Source organism: Vanacampus margaritifer, chromosome 1, assembly GCF_051991255.1.
Source record: "Vanacampus margaritifer isolate UIUO_Vmar chromosome 1, RoL_Vmar_1.0, whole genome shotgun sequence".
Lineage (NCBI taxonomy): Eukaryota > Metazoa > Chordata > Actinopteri > Syngnathiformes > Syngnathidae > Vanacampus > Vanacampus margaritifer.
Window position 1 is genome coordinate 34,629,159 of NC_135432.1, and position 16,385 is coordinate 34,645,543.

General features: G+C 40.1%; 1 protein-coding gene and 1 long non-coding RNA gene across 3 annotated transcripts in view; one reads left to right on the forward strand and one right to left on the reverse strand.

The window, feature by feature from the left end:
- The first annotated feature begins 7,883 nt into the window (after window positions 1-7,883).
- Window positions 7,884-11,416, forward strand: LOC144035206 (uncharacterized). The gene is made up of 3 exons (XR_013288390.1): window positions 7,884-8,096; window positions 8,709-8,835; window positions 10,572-11,416. It is a non-coding gene; the product is annotated as an uncharacterized LOC144035206 (long non-coding RNA).
- A 386-nt stretch (window positions 11,417-11,802) lies between these two features.
- The window catches only part of LOC144038463 (gamma-aminobutyric acid receptor subunit gamma-3-like), an 82,537-nt gene continuing 77,954 nt past the window's right edge, over window positions 11,803-16,385 (reverse strand). For both annotated transcript variants that reach the window (XM_077551006.1, XM_077550998.1), the window contains 2 exons: window positions 14,873-15,069; window positions 11,803-13,588 (listed from right to left, as the gene is read on the reverse strand). In XM_077551006.1, the coding sequence (XP_077407132.1) occupies window positions 13,304-13,588; window positions 14,873-15,069 (482 nt within the window). In that variant the 3' untranslated portion in view covers window positions 11,803-13,303. The remainder of the gene's footprint in view (window positions 13,589-14,872; window positions 15,070-16,385) is intronic.

Here is a 16,385-nt window from a genome sequence, read left to right on the forward strand (position 1 = left end):
CTAGACTGGTTAAAGCAGTCATTCTGTCAAACAAGTTTTTCTCTTCCTCACTTGGACAGTTAAAGTGCCACAATTGGAAATCCAAATCAAAATGCTGCTCACTGTTGTCATTTTTGGTCTGCAGTGACTTGGAGAGTATGTTTGCTCCATTAAGGATCCTTTCTCTTTTTTCGACTGGTTGCGGTTAACAGCACCGGGCCTTTAAAAGGGGACATGATTTATTTAAACCCCTTTACGTGAGGGAGCAACGCCCTGCAGAATGGTGCGCCTCTAAATCCCATTCCTCTTTTAAAAGTCCGGATACCTCCCCCCAAAATAAGATGCACAAGCTTTTTATATCATTCCTCCACTGCCTGCTGTAGCAGCAATGTGCTTGCCAAGAAATTTGTTCCGTGTCAGTAGTCATGCATGATTCAATTCAAGTGGCCTACCTGAAGGAAGACAATGAAAACAAAAGGAAAAATAACACGCAAAATTCATTAACCAATGGAGTTAAGAGCTCTAGCTCCTGTTTGATTAAATTGCACAGGCACTCTTCAGGTGTACTTAATAAATGGACTCGTGGGAATAGAAGCTACGTGCGATTGCACTGCCGCATGATAAATGTTGCTATCAAAAGTGTTCTTATCTCAACCTTCCCTGCCACCGGAGCTGTCGTACTCAATCAAGTAACTTCAACAAAGAATTGATTTATTTATTTTCAAGCTGCTAAAGAATATCCCCACTAAAGGGTTAGTGCTTAGTGTATCCCTATTCTGAGCGCTGATAAGACAATTTAGCAGGCAGTACCACAAGCACATTCATCTAGTGTGGATACGTTTTTCGTTTGCTTTTTAAGGGATAGTTTTGTTTACCAGGAGCAATTTATCCAATCGTTACGATGCGTTTGCCCCCAGCTGACTTTTCATTGCCAGCCCTTATCACATTTCGGTATTTTTTGTTGACAACATCAACATTGAGGGGCTTTCTGGGAGTCGATTTTTCAAACAGGCAAAATGTTCTCTTCAGCCATCTAGGTTGTTAAAAAGTCAGCAAGAATTCATTTCTCTCCATTTTTCTCTATCACACTGTGAGATCACTTAATAGCTTGGCTGGAAAACACCTTGTAGGAGTCCGTGTCACCCTGTTTGGGGACAAAGGTGTCTATCCTGATTTTAAAATGGTGGCTTATAACCCAAATGTCAAACTGGACTATTATTGCATGCGCTCAATGGACCACACACACACACTATTCTGGTTAATATTACATTTGTGGAATATGAGTTAAGCAGCTAAATCCCAAAGTTTTTATCAATATCAGAAGGCGGCCATTTTGCCACTTGCTTTCGACTGAAGATGACATCAATGTTGCTCAGGTCTCAGGTAACAACCAACTACAGCTCATCTTCAGAAAACAGGTGAGCTGTGATTGGTCGTTGGCTGAGCACTGTGAACTGTCATCTTCAGTCGACAGCAAGTGGCAAAATGGCCGCCCGCTGTGATGGATAAAAATGGCTGGATTTTGCTTCATAACTCATTTTCCACAAATGTTATATTAATCAAAATGTCATGTTTAGACTAGTGAGGTCACATATAACATATTGTCAAGAAATGTTTAAGGTTGGAAACAAAACACCCTCCCAAAGATGAACATGTTGACTAATCCAATGTGTAGTAGTGACATTCGACTCCATTTTATCCATCAAACGTAGCAGTCACATGACATGACTGTAATGCAATGCGCTGTAGTGCTCTGTAGAATCAAACAAACAAGCCTAGCACAATACATGAACGCGAACTGCACTTACCTCGACCGAATCAGACCCGCTGGAGTTCTCTGCTTCCGTCAGTAGAGGAGGTTGTGCGCTTCCACAGGGTTGTCAGAACTCACTTTTTTTTTTTAAGTCATAAACAAATGTCAATTAAATAAATAGGGGTTGTAGGGCAATATTTGAATTTGTGCATTCAGGTTGTGAACAAGCAAAAAGAATGAGAATGGACTTTTTTTTTTTGGGAAAACCAGAATCAAGGTGTGAAAAGATGTTAATAATGGCTTGCACACTTTCATGGGCACACCACACCATAGAGCCTCGCAAAAATATTTCATGTTACTGTCATACAGTAGTAACACACCATTATGAATAATAATAATAATTTTTTTCTATATAATAATAATTTTCTGGAGTAACAAAGTAACAGACCGTACATTTCTCATACATAACAATTAAAGAATTTAAATTTAAAAAATACACCTTTCCCCTACAATTTAATCACATAGCCAATTGAAACTCAATTGTTCAATGAAGTGTTTTCTTTTTTAATGAATAGCGAATAATTTTATTAAAAATACGGAAAATCAACACAGATGACAGTTAACACGGCATGCTGTAGCCTACAGTGTTAAAATATTTTCAATACAAATAATAATAATAGTACACAGAGGAGCTTTTCATTCAGGGAAAAGTCTCTATTTTATATCTTATTCCTTTCATAAATTACATGGAATTTGGCATATAGTCATTGTTAAATAGCAAATATACCCATCTGCATGAATCAGTCAGACTCATTAGGCATGACTGCTTTATTGCCAATCATCACCTCCAAACATATTCATTATCCACTTGGTTTATAATTAGTGACAGCGACCATCTTCATTCTTCTTCAAAACAACATGAATGAGTGACGAGCAGTTGAGCCTCCACTGCTATAATCCTCAAATCAGGGAATATCGTTTCTTCACATTTTTGTGCAATCCATTCTTTTGTTATTATTGTCTACCGGTACCGGGGGGGGGGTTAGGGTTGAAAAAGTGTTACATTGTGTTCCATGTAGAAGTAGTGTACATGGAACTCTACAACATACATACTTGGGATATTGTTGGGCATGAACTACCTACATACAAAATTTAAGGCCTAGATACACCAATCCGACTTCGCCAAATGTGACCGACGCCCACCCCCTGTGGCGTCGGCACGTCGCATAGAAAAATGACGTAAATACACATCGCACTGACACGACTATTACGTACCTTAAGCGCATGCTCGAGAAGTATATCCCCTCCGTACCATCGGCGGCGATAGTCATTAGTCCTAAAGGCAACCGGCAACCAGGGGCGGGATATAAAAACGTAAACAACTCATACCGGTGTTGACAGTGGCGCCGGGGTAAACGCGGCGGCCAGCTGGTGAAGCGAAAACGGGCGCTGGAACAAGCTTTGTCCCCTACTCGTTCCCGAACGCATGGATGTACTCCATTGTGGCCTATGCTGGACCCTGTCGACTCCTGGCTGCTACTGATCGTCGGTTCAGCCGAAAAGCTTCGGCCGTGCTGCCATCCGTGTTTTGGATGCGGTGACGGCCTCTAGCTTCTGAAGGAGCTTCCTCGAGACCGCCGGACGGAACGGCCACGCACACCTGCTGCTCCCACAAGGATCACACTGTTAAATGCGCGGTCAAAACATTTCTTTTGAGGGAGTTTTTCCTTTCCAACTTGGATTTCCTCTGCCTGACAGAGACCTGGACGGTCGCTGGTGAGTCCACCGCTATGATTGAATTACTACCGCCTGGCTGTGCTTACTTGGACGCTCCGAGGACGTCGGGCCGAGGTGGAAGAACGGCGACTATTAAAAAAATGAAAATTAATTAAATGTAAACAATGTTTATTTACCACATCAATAAACAGCTTTGAAGCCACCTTCTTTGAAGTCGGTCAAACTGTAATTTACCGACCTCCAAAATACAATAAGGACTTTTTAAGCGACTTTACAAATCTTCTTGCCAAAATCATGCTGAAATATGATCATATCCTCTTTATGGGGGACTTTAATATTCATGTGTGCTGTCCTGAAAAACCCTAAAGTTGAGTTGAGTAATGTTTATCTGCGTTGTCACTTGCTCTTCTTGCTTGTGCGCTGATTCGCTAGCTAACAGCTAACAGTGATCAAATGCCCCCGACGCCGATTCAACATGTCGAATTTGCTGGAAACGTCCCCCCCCTCCGAAATATTCCCACTCGGACCGACTTCACGACAGTAATTTATACACTGATCACACGGCGCATGCCGTCTGCCCAACGCTGTCCAAATCCCGCCTTTACAGTACATTATGGCATAGCCACTAACTAACAATTATTATAATAGCATTGTTGTCTCCAGCGCAGGAGGCAGAAAAAGAGGAAAAAGGTAAGATAGCAACAAATAGAAATGGAGAGGAAGCCTAGTGCATTATGGGTAAATTGTCCTCTTGTCAAGGAGAAAGACAGATGGGAGGCAGTGCGACATTGTCAATTGTTTGCCATCTTCCCATCTTGGTTTATCATTATCGTTCCAAACCGTCTGTATTACAGGAGATTATTGTATTTTACATTGTGCTATGCTGACAGTCCAAACTTAATCATTTTCTTCACTGTCTATGCAATGGGTTGACATTAGCACTCACTGCAAATCAACATCTTTACGAGGCAAACATTTTCTTTTCCTAACCATCAGCAATAAAATGGTGGGAAATGGTGTATGTTCTTATGATGAGAAAAATTCGGGGACACTTTCACTTCCTCGGGATATTTACTGTAGTGACAGCAAGAGAAAGAGGATGTCCTGCAACAGATTAGATATCTTTCAGATGCAGACATCCAAACAAGACAAGTCATTTGAGTGGGCAAATAAAATGCAGGTTAAAACTCTAGCTGCAGGTTTTGAAATTTTCTTTACTGCCGCAGTATCTAATGATCTAATAAGGAGATAAGAATAGATGAGGAATTAAAGGCCCAAGGCCAGTGGTATCAGTGAAGATGGGGAAGATGAGAAATGGTTCACCTGCTACATCCAATTCTTGACTTTAATGTAGAAAATATACCTCTTCAATTCCATCATTTGCATCACATCACTGAGATTTGTTATGGTGAATAAACGTGCCAAAGACTAAATGGACTTGGTGTACACGCGTGTTATTAACAATAGTGGTTAATGGTCTAACCCCCCCAATGCCAAGGACAGGTATGGCAGAGAAACATTTTGTCAGACAGAGCTGTGAGATTGGGTGTCAGGAGGTGCCATACTAAAAAAGGTCACTATCACAAACCAGAGACGCAGGCCTAAATTAAATCCAATTATGGTAATGGCTGTTGTCGACTTCCCATCGTTTCCTCTTTCATGCTGACCACCACATACATCGTGTAGCCCAACACGTTCCAGGAAATTGGAGACGTGCAGTCTCTTCAATTATAGAATAAGTCTGGCGCAATTTTTGTTCGGTGACAGTAGATCACAATTCTGGTAGATTAATTATCCAATTTGACATGATGCTGTGGATAAGAGAAGCATAACAAGCCACTTCAGCGTCATTCCAAGAAGCAGTCATGAGAATGGAATGAGACAGCAACTAAAGTTCGTCATATACATTTAGAAAATGACCAAAGTGGAAGGTGATGTCGACTGTTATAATAGTTCATATTTTATGACATTTGTTGATCAAACGGGAAAGGAAACATTCTGCTGGTTTTCATGACGGTGCCAGTGTTGAACCCGTTTGTTTTGGTGGGATTTTGTGGGAAAAAGGCCATGTACGACTCATGGCTGGCATGTGGGACTCCAGCTGTGAGAAATTCACCACTCCTACGCCTCACTGACTTCAATCAGGAAGAAAAAAAAACATCTAGTACAACAAATGTCCCAATTTCCATTTAACGCCACATGCATAATTCATGTGACCTATGATTGTGTGTGCAACGTACCTATGAACAACAAGTGGTCTGAAGGGCATTATAACCTGTTTTAAAGGCTAAAAGTCTGACTAACAGAACATACAGTTCAATTTTGTATGGCCTTTACTGGTGTATATACACTATTCTTAAGACTTTAAACTGGCTCCCAGTCAGCTGTAGAATAGACTTTATAGATTACTGCATGATTTTGGTGCTGAATGCATTAAAGAAATGCTAATTGAATGCAAACCCAGTAGGGCTCTGAGATCTGTAGACCCGGGTCAATTAGTGGAACCCAGAGGTCAGAGTAAACATGGTGAAGCTGCATTTAGCTGTTGTGCTGTACACAAATGGAATAAGCTGCCAACAGAAGTGAAGTGCTAGTTTTTCTCTCTACCTTTGATTAAGGTCTTCTAAACATTATTTAACCAATTAAAAAGAAAAAAAATGCATTTAGTTATTTTACAAAACTACTCTTATTTCTTTACTTTTAAATGTTTTTAAGATTTTTTGTATATGTGCTTTAACATTGTCAGTGTATGTAACGTAGGGGTGTGAATTGCGTAGTACCTTGGCGATTCGATTCGTATCACGATTCATAGGTCACAATTCGATTCGATACGAATCTATAAATTGCTGATTGCAATTTTTTTTGACTCAAATTTCGAAAATACTAATCTGTAAACGTGTACTTGTACACTGTAAGATTTGTATGAAAATGCATTTGTATATCTGAAAAGTGCATTTAACAAACAGGTTGCAGTCTGTTTCATGTTTGAACAGCACTGAAATACAATTTTAAGGCTTAATGTTCCATTAATATAACATTCTTCCATGCTTAATGTGTGAATCCTAACGCTAAGTAAGACATTTTGTTGAATATTCCCATTAAAAAATTATGTTTGAAAATAGATTCGGCCGCATATAGAATCGATTCGAGAATTGCGCACTGTAATATCCCGATATATTGCAGAATCTATTTTTTCTAACACCCCTAATGTAACGTGTGTTCTTTAAGTAATTTTTATAAGCTACTTTGGTTTTCTCTGCTTTGCTTCTGAATGTAATTAACTGTTGTGTTTGTTGATGCTTGTAGGTGTTGTGTCTCTTTCTGTTTGTCTTTGGTTGTGTGAAGCACATTGCGTTGCCTTTTGTGCTATAGAAATAAAGCTGCCTTGCCTTTGAAGGTCTACTTGCTTCGTGGTTTTCTTCAGATACTCCGCCTTCCTCTTGAATTACAAAAACATGCAAATTAAGTGAAAACCTAAATTACTCATAGGCAGGGATTTGGGGCCGCGGGTATGAATGTGAGTGTCAGTGGGTGTTTGTCTAGTTGTGCCCTGCTCACCTGTGTTAACAGAATATGTACTATAGCGTAATGGATACATGAGGGGTCACCAACATAGTGCACATGCATGCCTGGTCTAATAATAGCTCATCAGTGAGATACGTCACATTTTTATTTTAATATTGCTATTCCTTTTAAGTCACACTTGCATTGGTGTAAATTTGGAAATAGCACCCAAAAAAAAGTTCATAGGTCAGTATTGTCACGCATGACCAGTGTTTGTGGAGACAAGCTAGCTACGTGTAACGATGATATGATTTGCTCTTTCAGAAGTGTGTATGTAACTGGTAGGCCCTTTGCATTTTACCCAATAAGTAACTTTTAGTTTCAAAAAGGTTGGAGACCCTTAGGATACATCTAGATTTCCATCCACTTAAACTTATAGCTAAGCAAGGAAACCCAGATCTCAGTATCCTGGCCACCACGTCCCGTTCCACCAGGTCAGCTGTTTAAGGAGAACTCAACACTTCATACAACTTTTTTTGCTGATAAACTGTTGTCTACAAATACTGTCTACATGTCCTCGTCATTATTTTTTATATTTTACAACATGTTTGTTTAAGGCTTGATTTGCGGGCAAAAAACATGTGTTTGGTGCCACCTTAACTCATTCATTGCCATCCACGAATTAACTCGGTTTTTAATCTAAGCGCTCAGCGCCATCCACGAATTAACTCTGGTTTTGCATTTTTTTTTATGCGCTGGACGTAGAACAAGCTAATGCACGTCCCCGGCAAGTATGGAGCTTAAAAAATATTGTAATGAAATGTGGTTGCCAGTAGATGGCAACAGTAGCTTTGATCAGAGGAGATCCACAATGTTGGAGAAGCTCACAGTAGACAAGGAAGTACTTGGTAGCATGTGGAGTAGCATTAGCTTTGCGATAAGACATTTGTCAAGACGTGGGTGATCGCGCGTATCTTTGACTTACCCGTTCAACGGATGAAGCTTCCTGGGCAAACTACATCGATGTAGTACGCCGCGGATCCAAATAATCCACGCGAGTTACTGCTATGTGAAAAATTGATGGGGCTTTGAACACACCATAGTTTGCAACATTGGTTGTTAGGTGAGTTATTAAATAGATAATTCAGTTCAGGGGAAGGTAGTAGCGACTTTCGGAATAATCACTAGTGTGGAGATTCATCACCTGCTTGCTTGCACTACAATGCAGATCTCGCAATGATTTATGTAGCACTCCCACAAAAACAAAAGCAGAAAGCGTGGGAAGAGGGAAAAGCTGAATAGCTATCTGATTGGGATATAAATACAGTCTGCGGGGTGTCTGGCTCCGACAGATTAGCTGCAGTGCAGAGTACGCAGACAAACAACGTATGTTTGTGGCGCACGCCTGTGACAAAAATACAAAGAGACGGAGAAAGGCAGTGTGCATTCAGAAAAAAATTCATCCGGAATGGCTTCAGAGATCGAGTATGAGGCCTAAATATTTCATTTGTCTCCAGAAAGGAGCCTCGAAATTTTCTAAACAGTTTGCTGTGTTGACAGGATCCCACTTTCTTCTACACTCGACAGTATGCAGAGAAAAGCGCTATATGAAATCAAAAGTAATGTAAGAAGAAAAAAATAGAATGATGTTAATAGATGATTATCCAATTGTTTTTTTTAATAATTTTTGATATGAACATATTGTATATGTATTATTTTTTGTTCATTTTGACAGTAATCAATCGGACTGAAAGAAAGCAGCGCAGGTGGAAGAAGTCACAATGTTGCCAATCAACAGGAAGGATGGTGTGATGATGTGTGGTTGCCTTTTTGGAGGAAGCAGCCAATCAATCACTTCGAAGGTACCAATGTCAAGTAGAATTTATCCAACCATCCATCAATGGAAAAAAGCACAACAAATACTGTGGAAGCTTCAAAGTCACAATAAATGTGATGCAATATGCTGGAAAATATACAGTAGACAATAAAGTAGTCAAATGAATAATGCCTCGAAACTTTTGAAAAAAAACATTTCCCTACATATACTGTGGACATAGTATGAAAACTGTGTTAAAACTTAGATTATGCCTTATATGAATGTGAATTCGGTCCATACATTATGTACTGCATTCTCACTTTTTTGGGCTCAATTTCACCTCCTCAATCCGTCAGGTTGAACACCACACATTTTCGAATAAGCAAGACTTTCCAATTTTGACAATGATCACATCCTGTGTCTTGTAATTAGCATTTCACATGAGTTTTCCCAGGGCAGGACAACTAATGTACCTCAACAGAAAGTAAAAACAGCAAATTACGGTTTTTTTGGGTCCCTTTTAAAACATCCCATCACAATTTCTTATGGAACTTTAAGAATTTAATTTCGCTATGGAACCAAACGTAAACAATGGATCAATTGCTAAAGAAAGGCCAGTAATCTTTAAAAGGAACCCCAACTGTCATAACAAGTTTGCTCTATATTATTTATTTGGTTGTTACTAACACGACTATGAGATTCATTTTCCAAAAAACATTTCCAGTTGAAGACATTTTGTAGAAATTTTTTTTGGACGTACGCTGCTATTGTTATTTTTATTTAGTGACGTAGAATGGCGGCAAGCTCTCTGCCGAGCAATGTGAATTGTCTATAAAGAAAACAAGTTAAGCCTCGTAGCGTTGCTCGGCAGAGAGCCAGCCGCCGTTATATGTCACTACGCACTGAATGCGTTGCGACGTAGATAAATGGCAACGTACGTCCAAATAAAGTTTCTACAGAATGTATTAAACTGCAAATGATTAAAAAAAAAATGAATCTCATACTTATGTTAGTTAGAACCAAATAAATAATATAGAGCAAACCAGTGGTGTAGTCCAGGGTGTACGCGGGTATACGTCGTATATCCACTTCCTTTTCAGTCGGTTTTGTGTCTACCCACTTCTAAATGCTCAATTTTGCTTCTACCCACTACTGAATCCTCCTGAATGCGCAGTTTTTGCGCACCATTCAGCCATGACCACTGATCTGTATATATTACTGGATCGGCTCTGCTATCGGCTATGTAGTAGTATATAGATGAGTGGCCATAACCCACCCTCCGCTGCCTCTAACTGGCTGGCCTGCACTTGCGGTCTTATTGGTTAATTAAAGGCATGAGAACTGATGTGCCTTTCAGAGAATGAGTAGGGCGGGTCATGAAGAGGAATCTATTGCTAACACGAAGGTGCCAACGGCACTCTACTTGATTGACAGGTTGCTCTGTCTCCTGCGCGATAATCCTAAATATGAGTGAGACAGAAATAAACGTCTTTCCAGTGAGTGACGGCATGCGGGCGGTTTGAACATACTGTACATACAATAAAAACATAATTCACAGGTCAGTTTTCAAGTTGTTTCCAAAAAAATCATTGTTAACTTTAAAACTACTGGCAATATCACTGTACGGAGGAGGTTTTTGTCACCAATACATTATAGTTAAATTGTGCGTTTCGGCTAGGCTTGTTATGATTGGTGTCCTGTCTTGCTTGTTAGATTTTGTTTGCTCCTGTACTCGTCATCCTGTTCCCTTGTGTCATCCAATCATCTCCCCCATCGTGACAGAATGATCCAACCAAGACCGAACGAAACCAGGGAACTAAATACAAGCCAACTGACGAGACAACGAGAGACACCTGGACAAGACACAAGTGGCTGGGGGAGATGATTGGATGACACAAGGGAACAGGATGTCGAGTACAGGTGCAAACAAAACCTAACAAGCAAGACAGGACACCAATCATAACAAGGCTAATGTTATGAAATGTAACATTATCCTAAAGTTAGCAATTTAGCCCTAAACTAGCTAGATTAGGATCATGTAGGGCACAGGTACTCAACTTTTTTTTCCCAGTGATGTACACTGTGGAACTGGTTTTAACTTTGGCCACAGTCTCACTATGTTTTGGTCAAAAAATCAAAAAAAGAAGTAATTGTCTTAATGGTAAATAAATAATTGTGCAATAATTATCATAACATGTCCTCCTTTTGGATCATGGAAAGGTTGGTTTTCAAAACAAACAATTCAGTTAACTTTAAATAAAAGCAGAAACTGAAAAACAAAACAAAAAACAAGATGGTTTCTTGCATGTATGCTACTTTTTAAATATATTTTAAAATTCCATGTGCCCCCTGATGTGTTTTCACATACCCCGATTTGAGAACCACTGATGTAGGGAACCCCCGTAAATGTTTCAGCAATTGTATAATGAACCCAGTTTGCAAAGAGTGTTATGCCAGACTGCGATGTAAGATGAATGAAACTGTAATAAATGCCAGGACCAGAGATGATCTCAGTGTCTATGAAGCCCCCCCTACCTTATTTTTAGGTCTAAGTACGTTAACCAAGTTATTATATAATGTATACAATAACTTAAAGTAATATAACCCTAACTAACTTATATGATGTAGTTTAATTTTATAATAGATAACATATTAATCATGTTTACCTCACAATAAAGACATTTTACATTACAAACTGTTCTTAATTCATTCATGATCATTTCATTATTGTGCATAATTACAAATGATGGCGAAAAAAAAGGAGTAAAATTTAGGTCCGCAGCAAAAAATAAATAAAAATTGGCCCTCCTCTCTGCCCCAATAACTCTATTGGATAGATATTTCAATGGGAAGTATGGCAAACTATATTGGTCTATGTTGTGTTCTAATTCTTGTGTTCTAATTCTTTACTATCACTTGTTGTCTACTTTGTTTGGACGCGCCTAAACCCTATTTTCAGATGGCCTTATTATGAAGTCAAATGTTTTGTTCTCACACAGACACATCACAGTACTACTTGACCAAAACAGCATTTATTTATACAAGCAATGAACCACACACTAGAAAAACATACTTATTGTCTAGTTAAAAGATAAAATATTTCTTCTGGGGAGTACTGATCCATGATCAGTCTGGCTTTTTCCTACCCAAATTATTGTATATTAAAATGAGAGGTGGAAGTGAGAAGAATACATTTATTGTAATACAATGTCATCTATTTTATTATTATTTTTAATAAGTGTGAGGAGGTCGCCAATGCTGACCATAGTTCAGTACTCAGATTTCAAAGCGGCTTTGTAAACACTGATCCATTTAAAAATAGTGATTTACTTTTTTATTAGACTATCTCGATGGACTCAGACACTTATAAAGTGTAGTAGAAAAATCAGAGGTGGGGGAGTTTTTGGGTCAAAAGACAAAAGTCAGCACACGACGTCAACACCTCCCATCAAATGGGCCTTTCTACTAACTACTGTACGTACAGTACCTCTGGATTGGACACAAACTTGTTCAGAGGCCTGCTGAATACGTAGTAAGCTTACAAACTGGAACTCGCTAGCAGCCTACATACATTCCAGATGTATGACATGAAAAAGGAAACAGTCACATACTCTCACCACACATACACAAACTGAGAGAAGCTTGTGTGTGTGCGTGTTCTACAAAGCCAAATAACTTCAAAAAGCACAACAGTAAAGTTAAGCCTGGGTTTCACGTGTGTCCATATGCCTCCTTATGTGGCATCAATTTTACATTACGGTGACTGTTTGAGCGACTCCATCCCTAACCATCCAGCCTCATCCATTTTTCAACACTCTCTTTTTCGTGGCCTACATTGGACCACAATATGCACTGTATGTATTTTACAGCACCTCGGTTGTCGCTGGCCCGGCACGAGAGGCAACTTAGCAAATGGCAGGGCATCAGAAATTCCCTTTAGTTTTTCATATGTGACCAAAAAATCTTCATGTATATATAACTTGATCTAGTGGAACTGAATGGATGGACTTCATAGTACTACTACAAAACATAGCTGTTTGGGTCAAGATCCCTTTGTAGTTATGCAGCTCTTGTGCGTCCCTTTAATGTAAACTGCATTGTCTACTCGGGTTTTCCAAAAACAATACCAATGATTCCAGTAGCATTTTGTTACTATTAACAACTACTGTACTTGTAAAGTACCACAAAATGTATGGTGTGCGTCCTACCATTTCCTGTAGTGAGAACCATGCTGGTTTCATCAGGGAGTAAAAAAAAATTGGCATGCGGCGGCGTGATGGATGAGCTAATAAAAACAACAACGCTGCTGTGGCCTTGCGCACCCTTTCTAAAGAAGGCACTGTGGGTGCTCTGCCACATTGTGGACCAAAATACATTGCCACCCAGATGTCTGCGGTCTGCTTCGAGTCCGGAAAAGGACCGGTCCGTTCCAGTTTGAGAACAACGGCTCTTCCTCAACTCCAGAGGCAACATGTCAAATCCAAAAGCTGAAATGCTCCACGTCAAGAGTGTGACTAGAGGTAGAGGTAGCTGACCCAGTAAACAATGTTGAAGAGCAAGAAAGAAGTCGGGAAGAATACCCGAGAGTAGGAATCCAGTTCACGGATGTTGACGTGGATGCGTCCTTTCTTCCAGCCACCTTCTTTACATTCCTCGTAGCAGCAGAAGAAACTCTTGCAATCTTTGCCATCCAGGCACTGGTCCAGGCAGTCGTCGTCATAGTCCTGCCAGAAAAGAGCGTTGCCTGTGGGCATCATGTGCCGACGAGGGGGCCGACCCGTGCTGAAGGACGAATATGCCTGTAGAGGGAGAGAGAAATGTGTCAATTTTTACAGAAGTTCAAGAATTGACCTGTTTAGAGTTCATAGATGAACCAATCAGAAAACGGAAACATGCCTACTAAATCATTAATATCTCAAGGTCCTGAAGCAGATAGAAACATAATTCCAAAAACATTTCAAACCTAAATTTATTATTATAAACCTTCAATATATTTTGTTTTTAAATCAACAAACAACTGTGTGACATGTGCGGGTATATTTACCTTCAACACTTGTAATAACCTCGTGGTAATTATTTGGCGTCCATTCCGTTGAAATTTTCAACATCCTCATTATCTACAAACATATTTCTTAACATGTCACTGTCGACTGGTTACACTGATTCGAATTTTTCCCGCGCCGTCGTCAATCGGCGTCATTTATTTCATAACTCCCGCGAATCTGCGTCAGCCATGAATGCTTGAATAAAATTCCAAGACATTCTATGAGGTCCACGTCACCCTCTCGTGAACATTCTGTTGCATTCCATCGGCTTTAAAGGGAGAAGATTGCTAGAGAGCTCTAGAAACACGGTAATGCGCTCCCGGCCTTAATGGGTTAAAGGGAGTGTTGATATTTCATGCCCTGCCCTGCAAGGACCAAATCACACACGTTTACAGGCACCACAGCTACAGGTTTATCAAACGTGTTGCTCGAGCTCAACTTTGTGTGACGGGTTCCGTCGAAAATAAAAAGTGGTTATTAGCCGTGAGCCCCGAGTTTCCCTATCCGAATGGCAACAGCAGCTTGACAAGTAGATATGTGCTCTGCCACGGAATCAATGGTGACAGGTGCAGCAGCCTTGAGAACTCCCACGCAAAGCTTCTAGCGCTCTTTGGGTGACGGCAAGGAAGGTTCTCAAGCGGCACACTTTAGCTCATAAAGACATGCACCTTTGAAAACACTAGACATGATGCACTTTGTATACATACAAAGAGACAGCCTCATCGAGCGCTCAATAGTTTCTTTTCTGAGTACTGATTTTTCACAGAAAAACGCCACAGACTAAATTAATCACAAACACATCTGGAATATTTGATCGGGCAAACATGAATAGATAATTAAGCAATTGACCCCTTATGATCAGACAGATGGGTCCAATTCCTCAGCACAGACTCCAGTAGTGAAGTCAGAACTCCTTGGAGCATCATTTCTCTTGATAAAAAGGTTTACTCTACTTTACAAAGTAGATTTGTTGTTATGAATACTGCATGAACCTAAAGAGGAACTTTGGCTTTTGACCGGAATGAATAAGTGGCTTACCATTTTTTGCATTCTCGCTGGGGGTCTGCGTATACTAGAAGAGCAGTAGTTGAGCATAGCATACTCGATCATAGCGGCAAAGACGAACAGGAAGCAGACGGTGACAAACAGGTCCATCGCCGTCACATAGGAGACCCGAGGCAGGGAATTCCGGGCCACTGTGCTCAATGTGGTCATGGTCAGCACGGTCGTGATGCCTGAAAAGGTCAAAGCAAGGGTGAGGAATTGTGTAGCAAAGCTTTGTACTACTCGTAAAATAACTTCCTCTTTAAGACTGTTTCAGAGATAATAGTGGGTGATTTTAGAAGCATATTAATTAGGGGTGTGCCAAAAAATTGATTCTCATGAGAATCACAATTCTTGTTTAGTACGATTCAGAATCAGTTTTAAATGTCCAAAATTGATTTTACTTAAATCATTTGATACTGTCTTGACATTGTTTGTGTGTGCCTTCATTAAGAGTGCTGTTCATGTTGTACACGATTTGGCCACTTAGGGACAGTGTGGTTGCACGCATTTTGATACACTGTTAAGTTGTAGCCACAGTAGAAGGAAAAAGTAATTATCAAGTTATGCCAATAAAAGTTTTTTTTTGCAACATAGGAAGAGCATATGCTGGGGAATAATGTTAAGAGTCGTCTCTTTAAACATTCCTGAAGCGTTCTGTATGAATAGCCATTCTTTTGAGTGATAAAAGTGCCGCGAGAAGTGCATTGATTAGCATTAGCGAGTCGGACTAGAGTAGATCATGACGATTCCTTGTACATCCATAAATTGAAGCAGAAATCATTGTCAATCAAATCATTTTGAATCAAAAATCGACCCTGAATCGAAAATCGATTCTGAATCGAATTGAAGACCCAAAAATCGGAATCTAATCATGAGATTCTCACCCCTTATATGAATCCATCCATATTTAGACCAGTTCCCAAATCGGACAACCTTTCAGGTGTTCAAAGACTCAGAAAAGCCACTGCACTGCTAAAGAAAATTTTGTAGCACTTATCAACTGTCTGATCAAACGACATCATTGTTATGCTACTGTCAGCCCCTAGGGACACATTTGCCAGGTGTGACTTGCTTACTAAGGTTGGACACGTTGTTGTACTTTGAAGGGTTTCACATCGGTGCGTTTTTACATCAAACACTTCTGCCATCACGACATCAATGTTGCTGTCATTCGCGGACAGAATCAGAATGAATCCTGTGTCATCATAACCTGCCATTGGTAAAAAGGTTGTGAGTAAAGTAAAATCAATGTTCTCACTGATGATGCGAACAGTAAGCTGTTGATATGACAGCGTTGCACACAGTTATACATGCGCAAATGGCCCACTTTGCAATCTTCGCTCTTCTTCCCTCAGCCTTTTTCATTCTCATCGCCCTCTCTACATGTCTTTCATGGTGCTGTTTCACCCACCGTTTCCATAGAGACAAGTTGCTCCCTTCTATTTCGAGCTACCTACTGGTCCAGTGCGCGCGTCTTCGGCTTTCTCCCCTCACTCATTACATT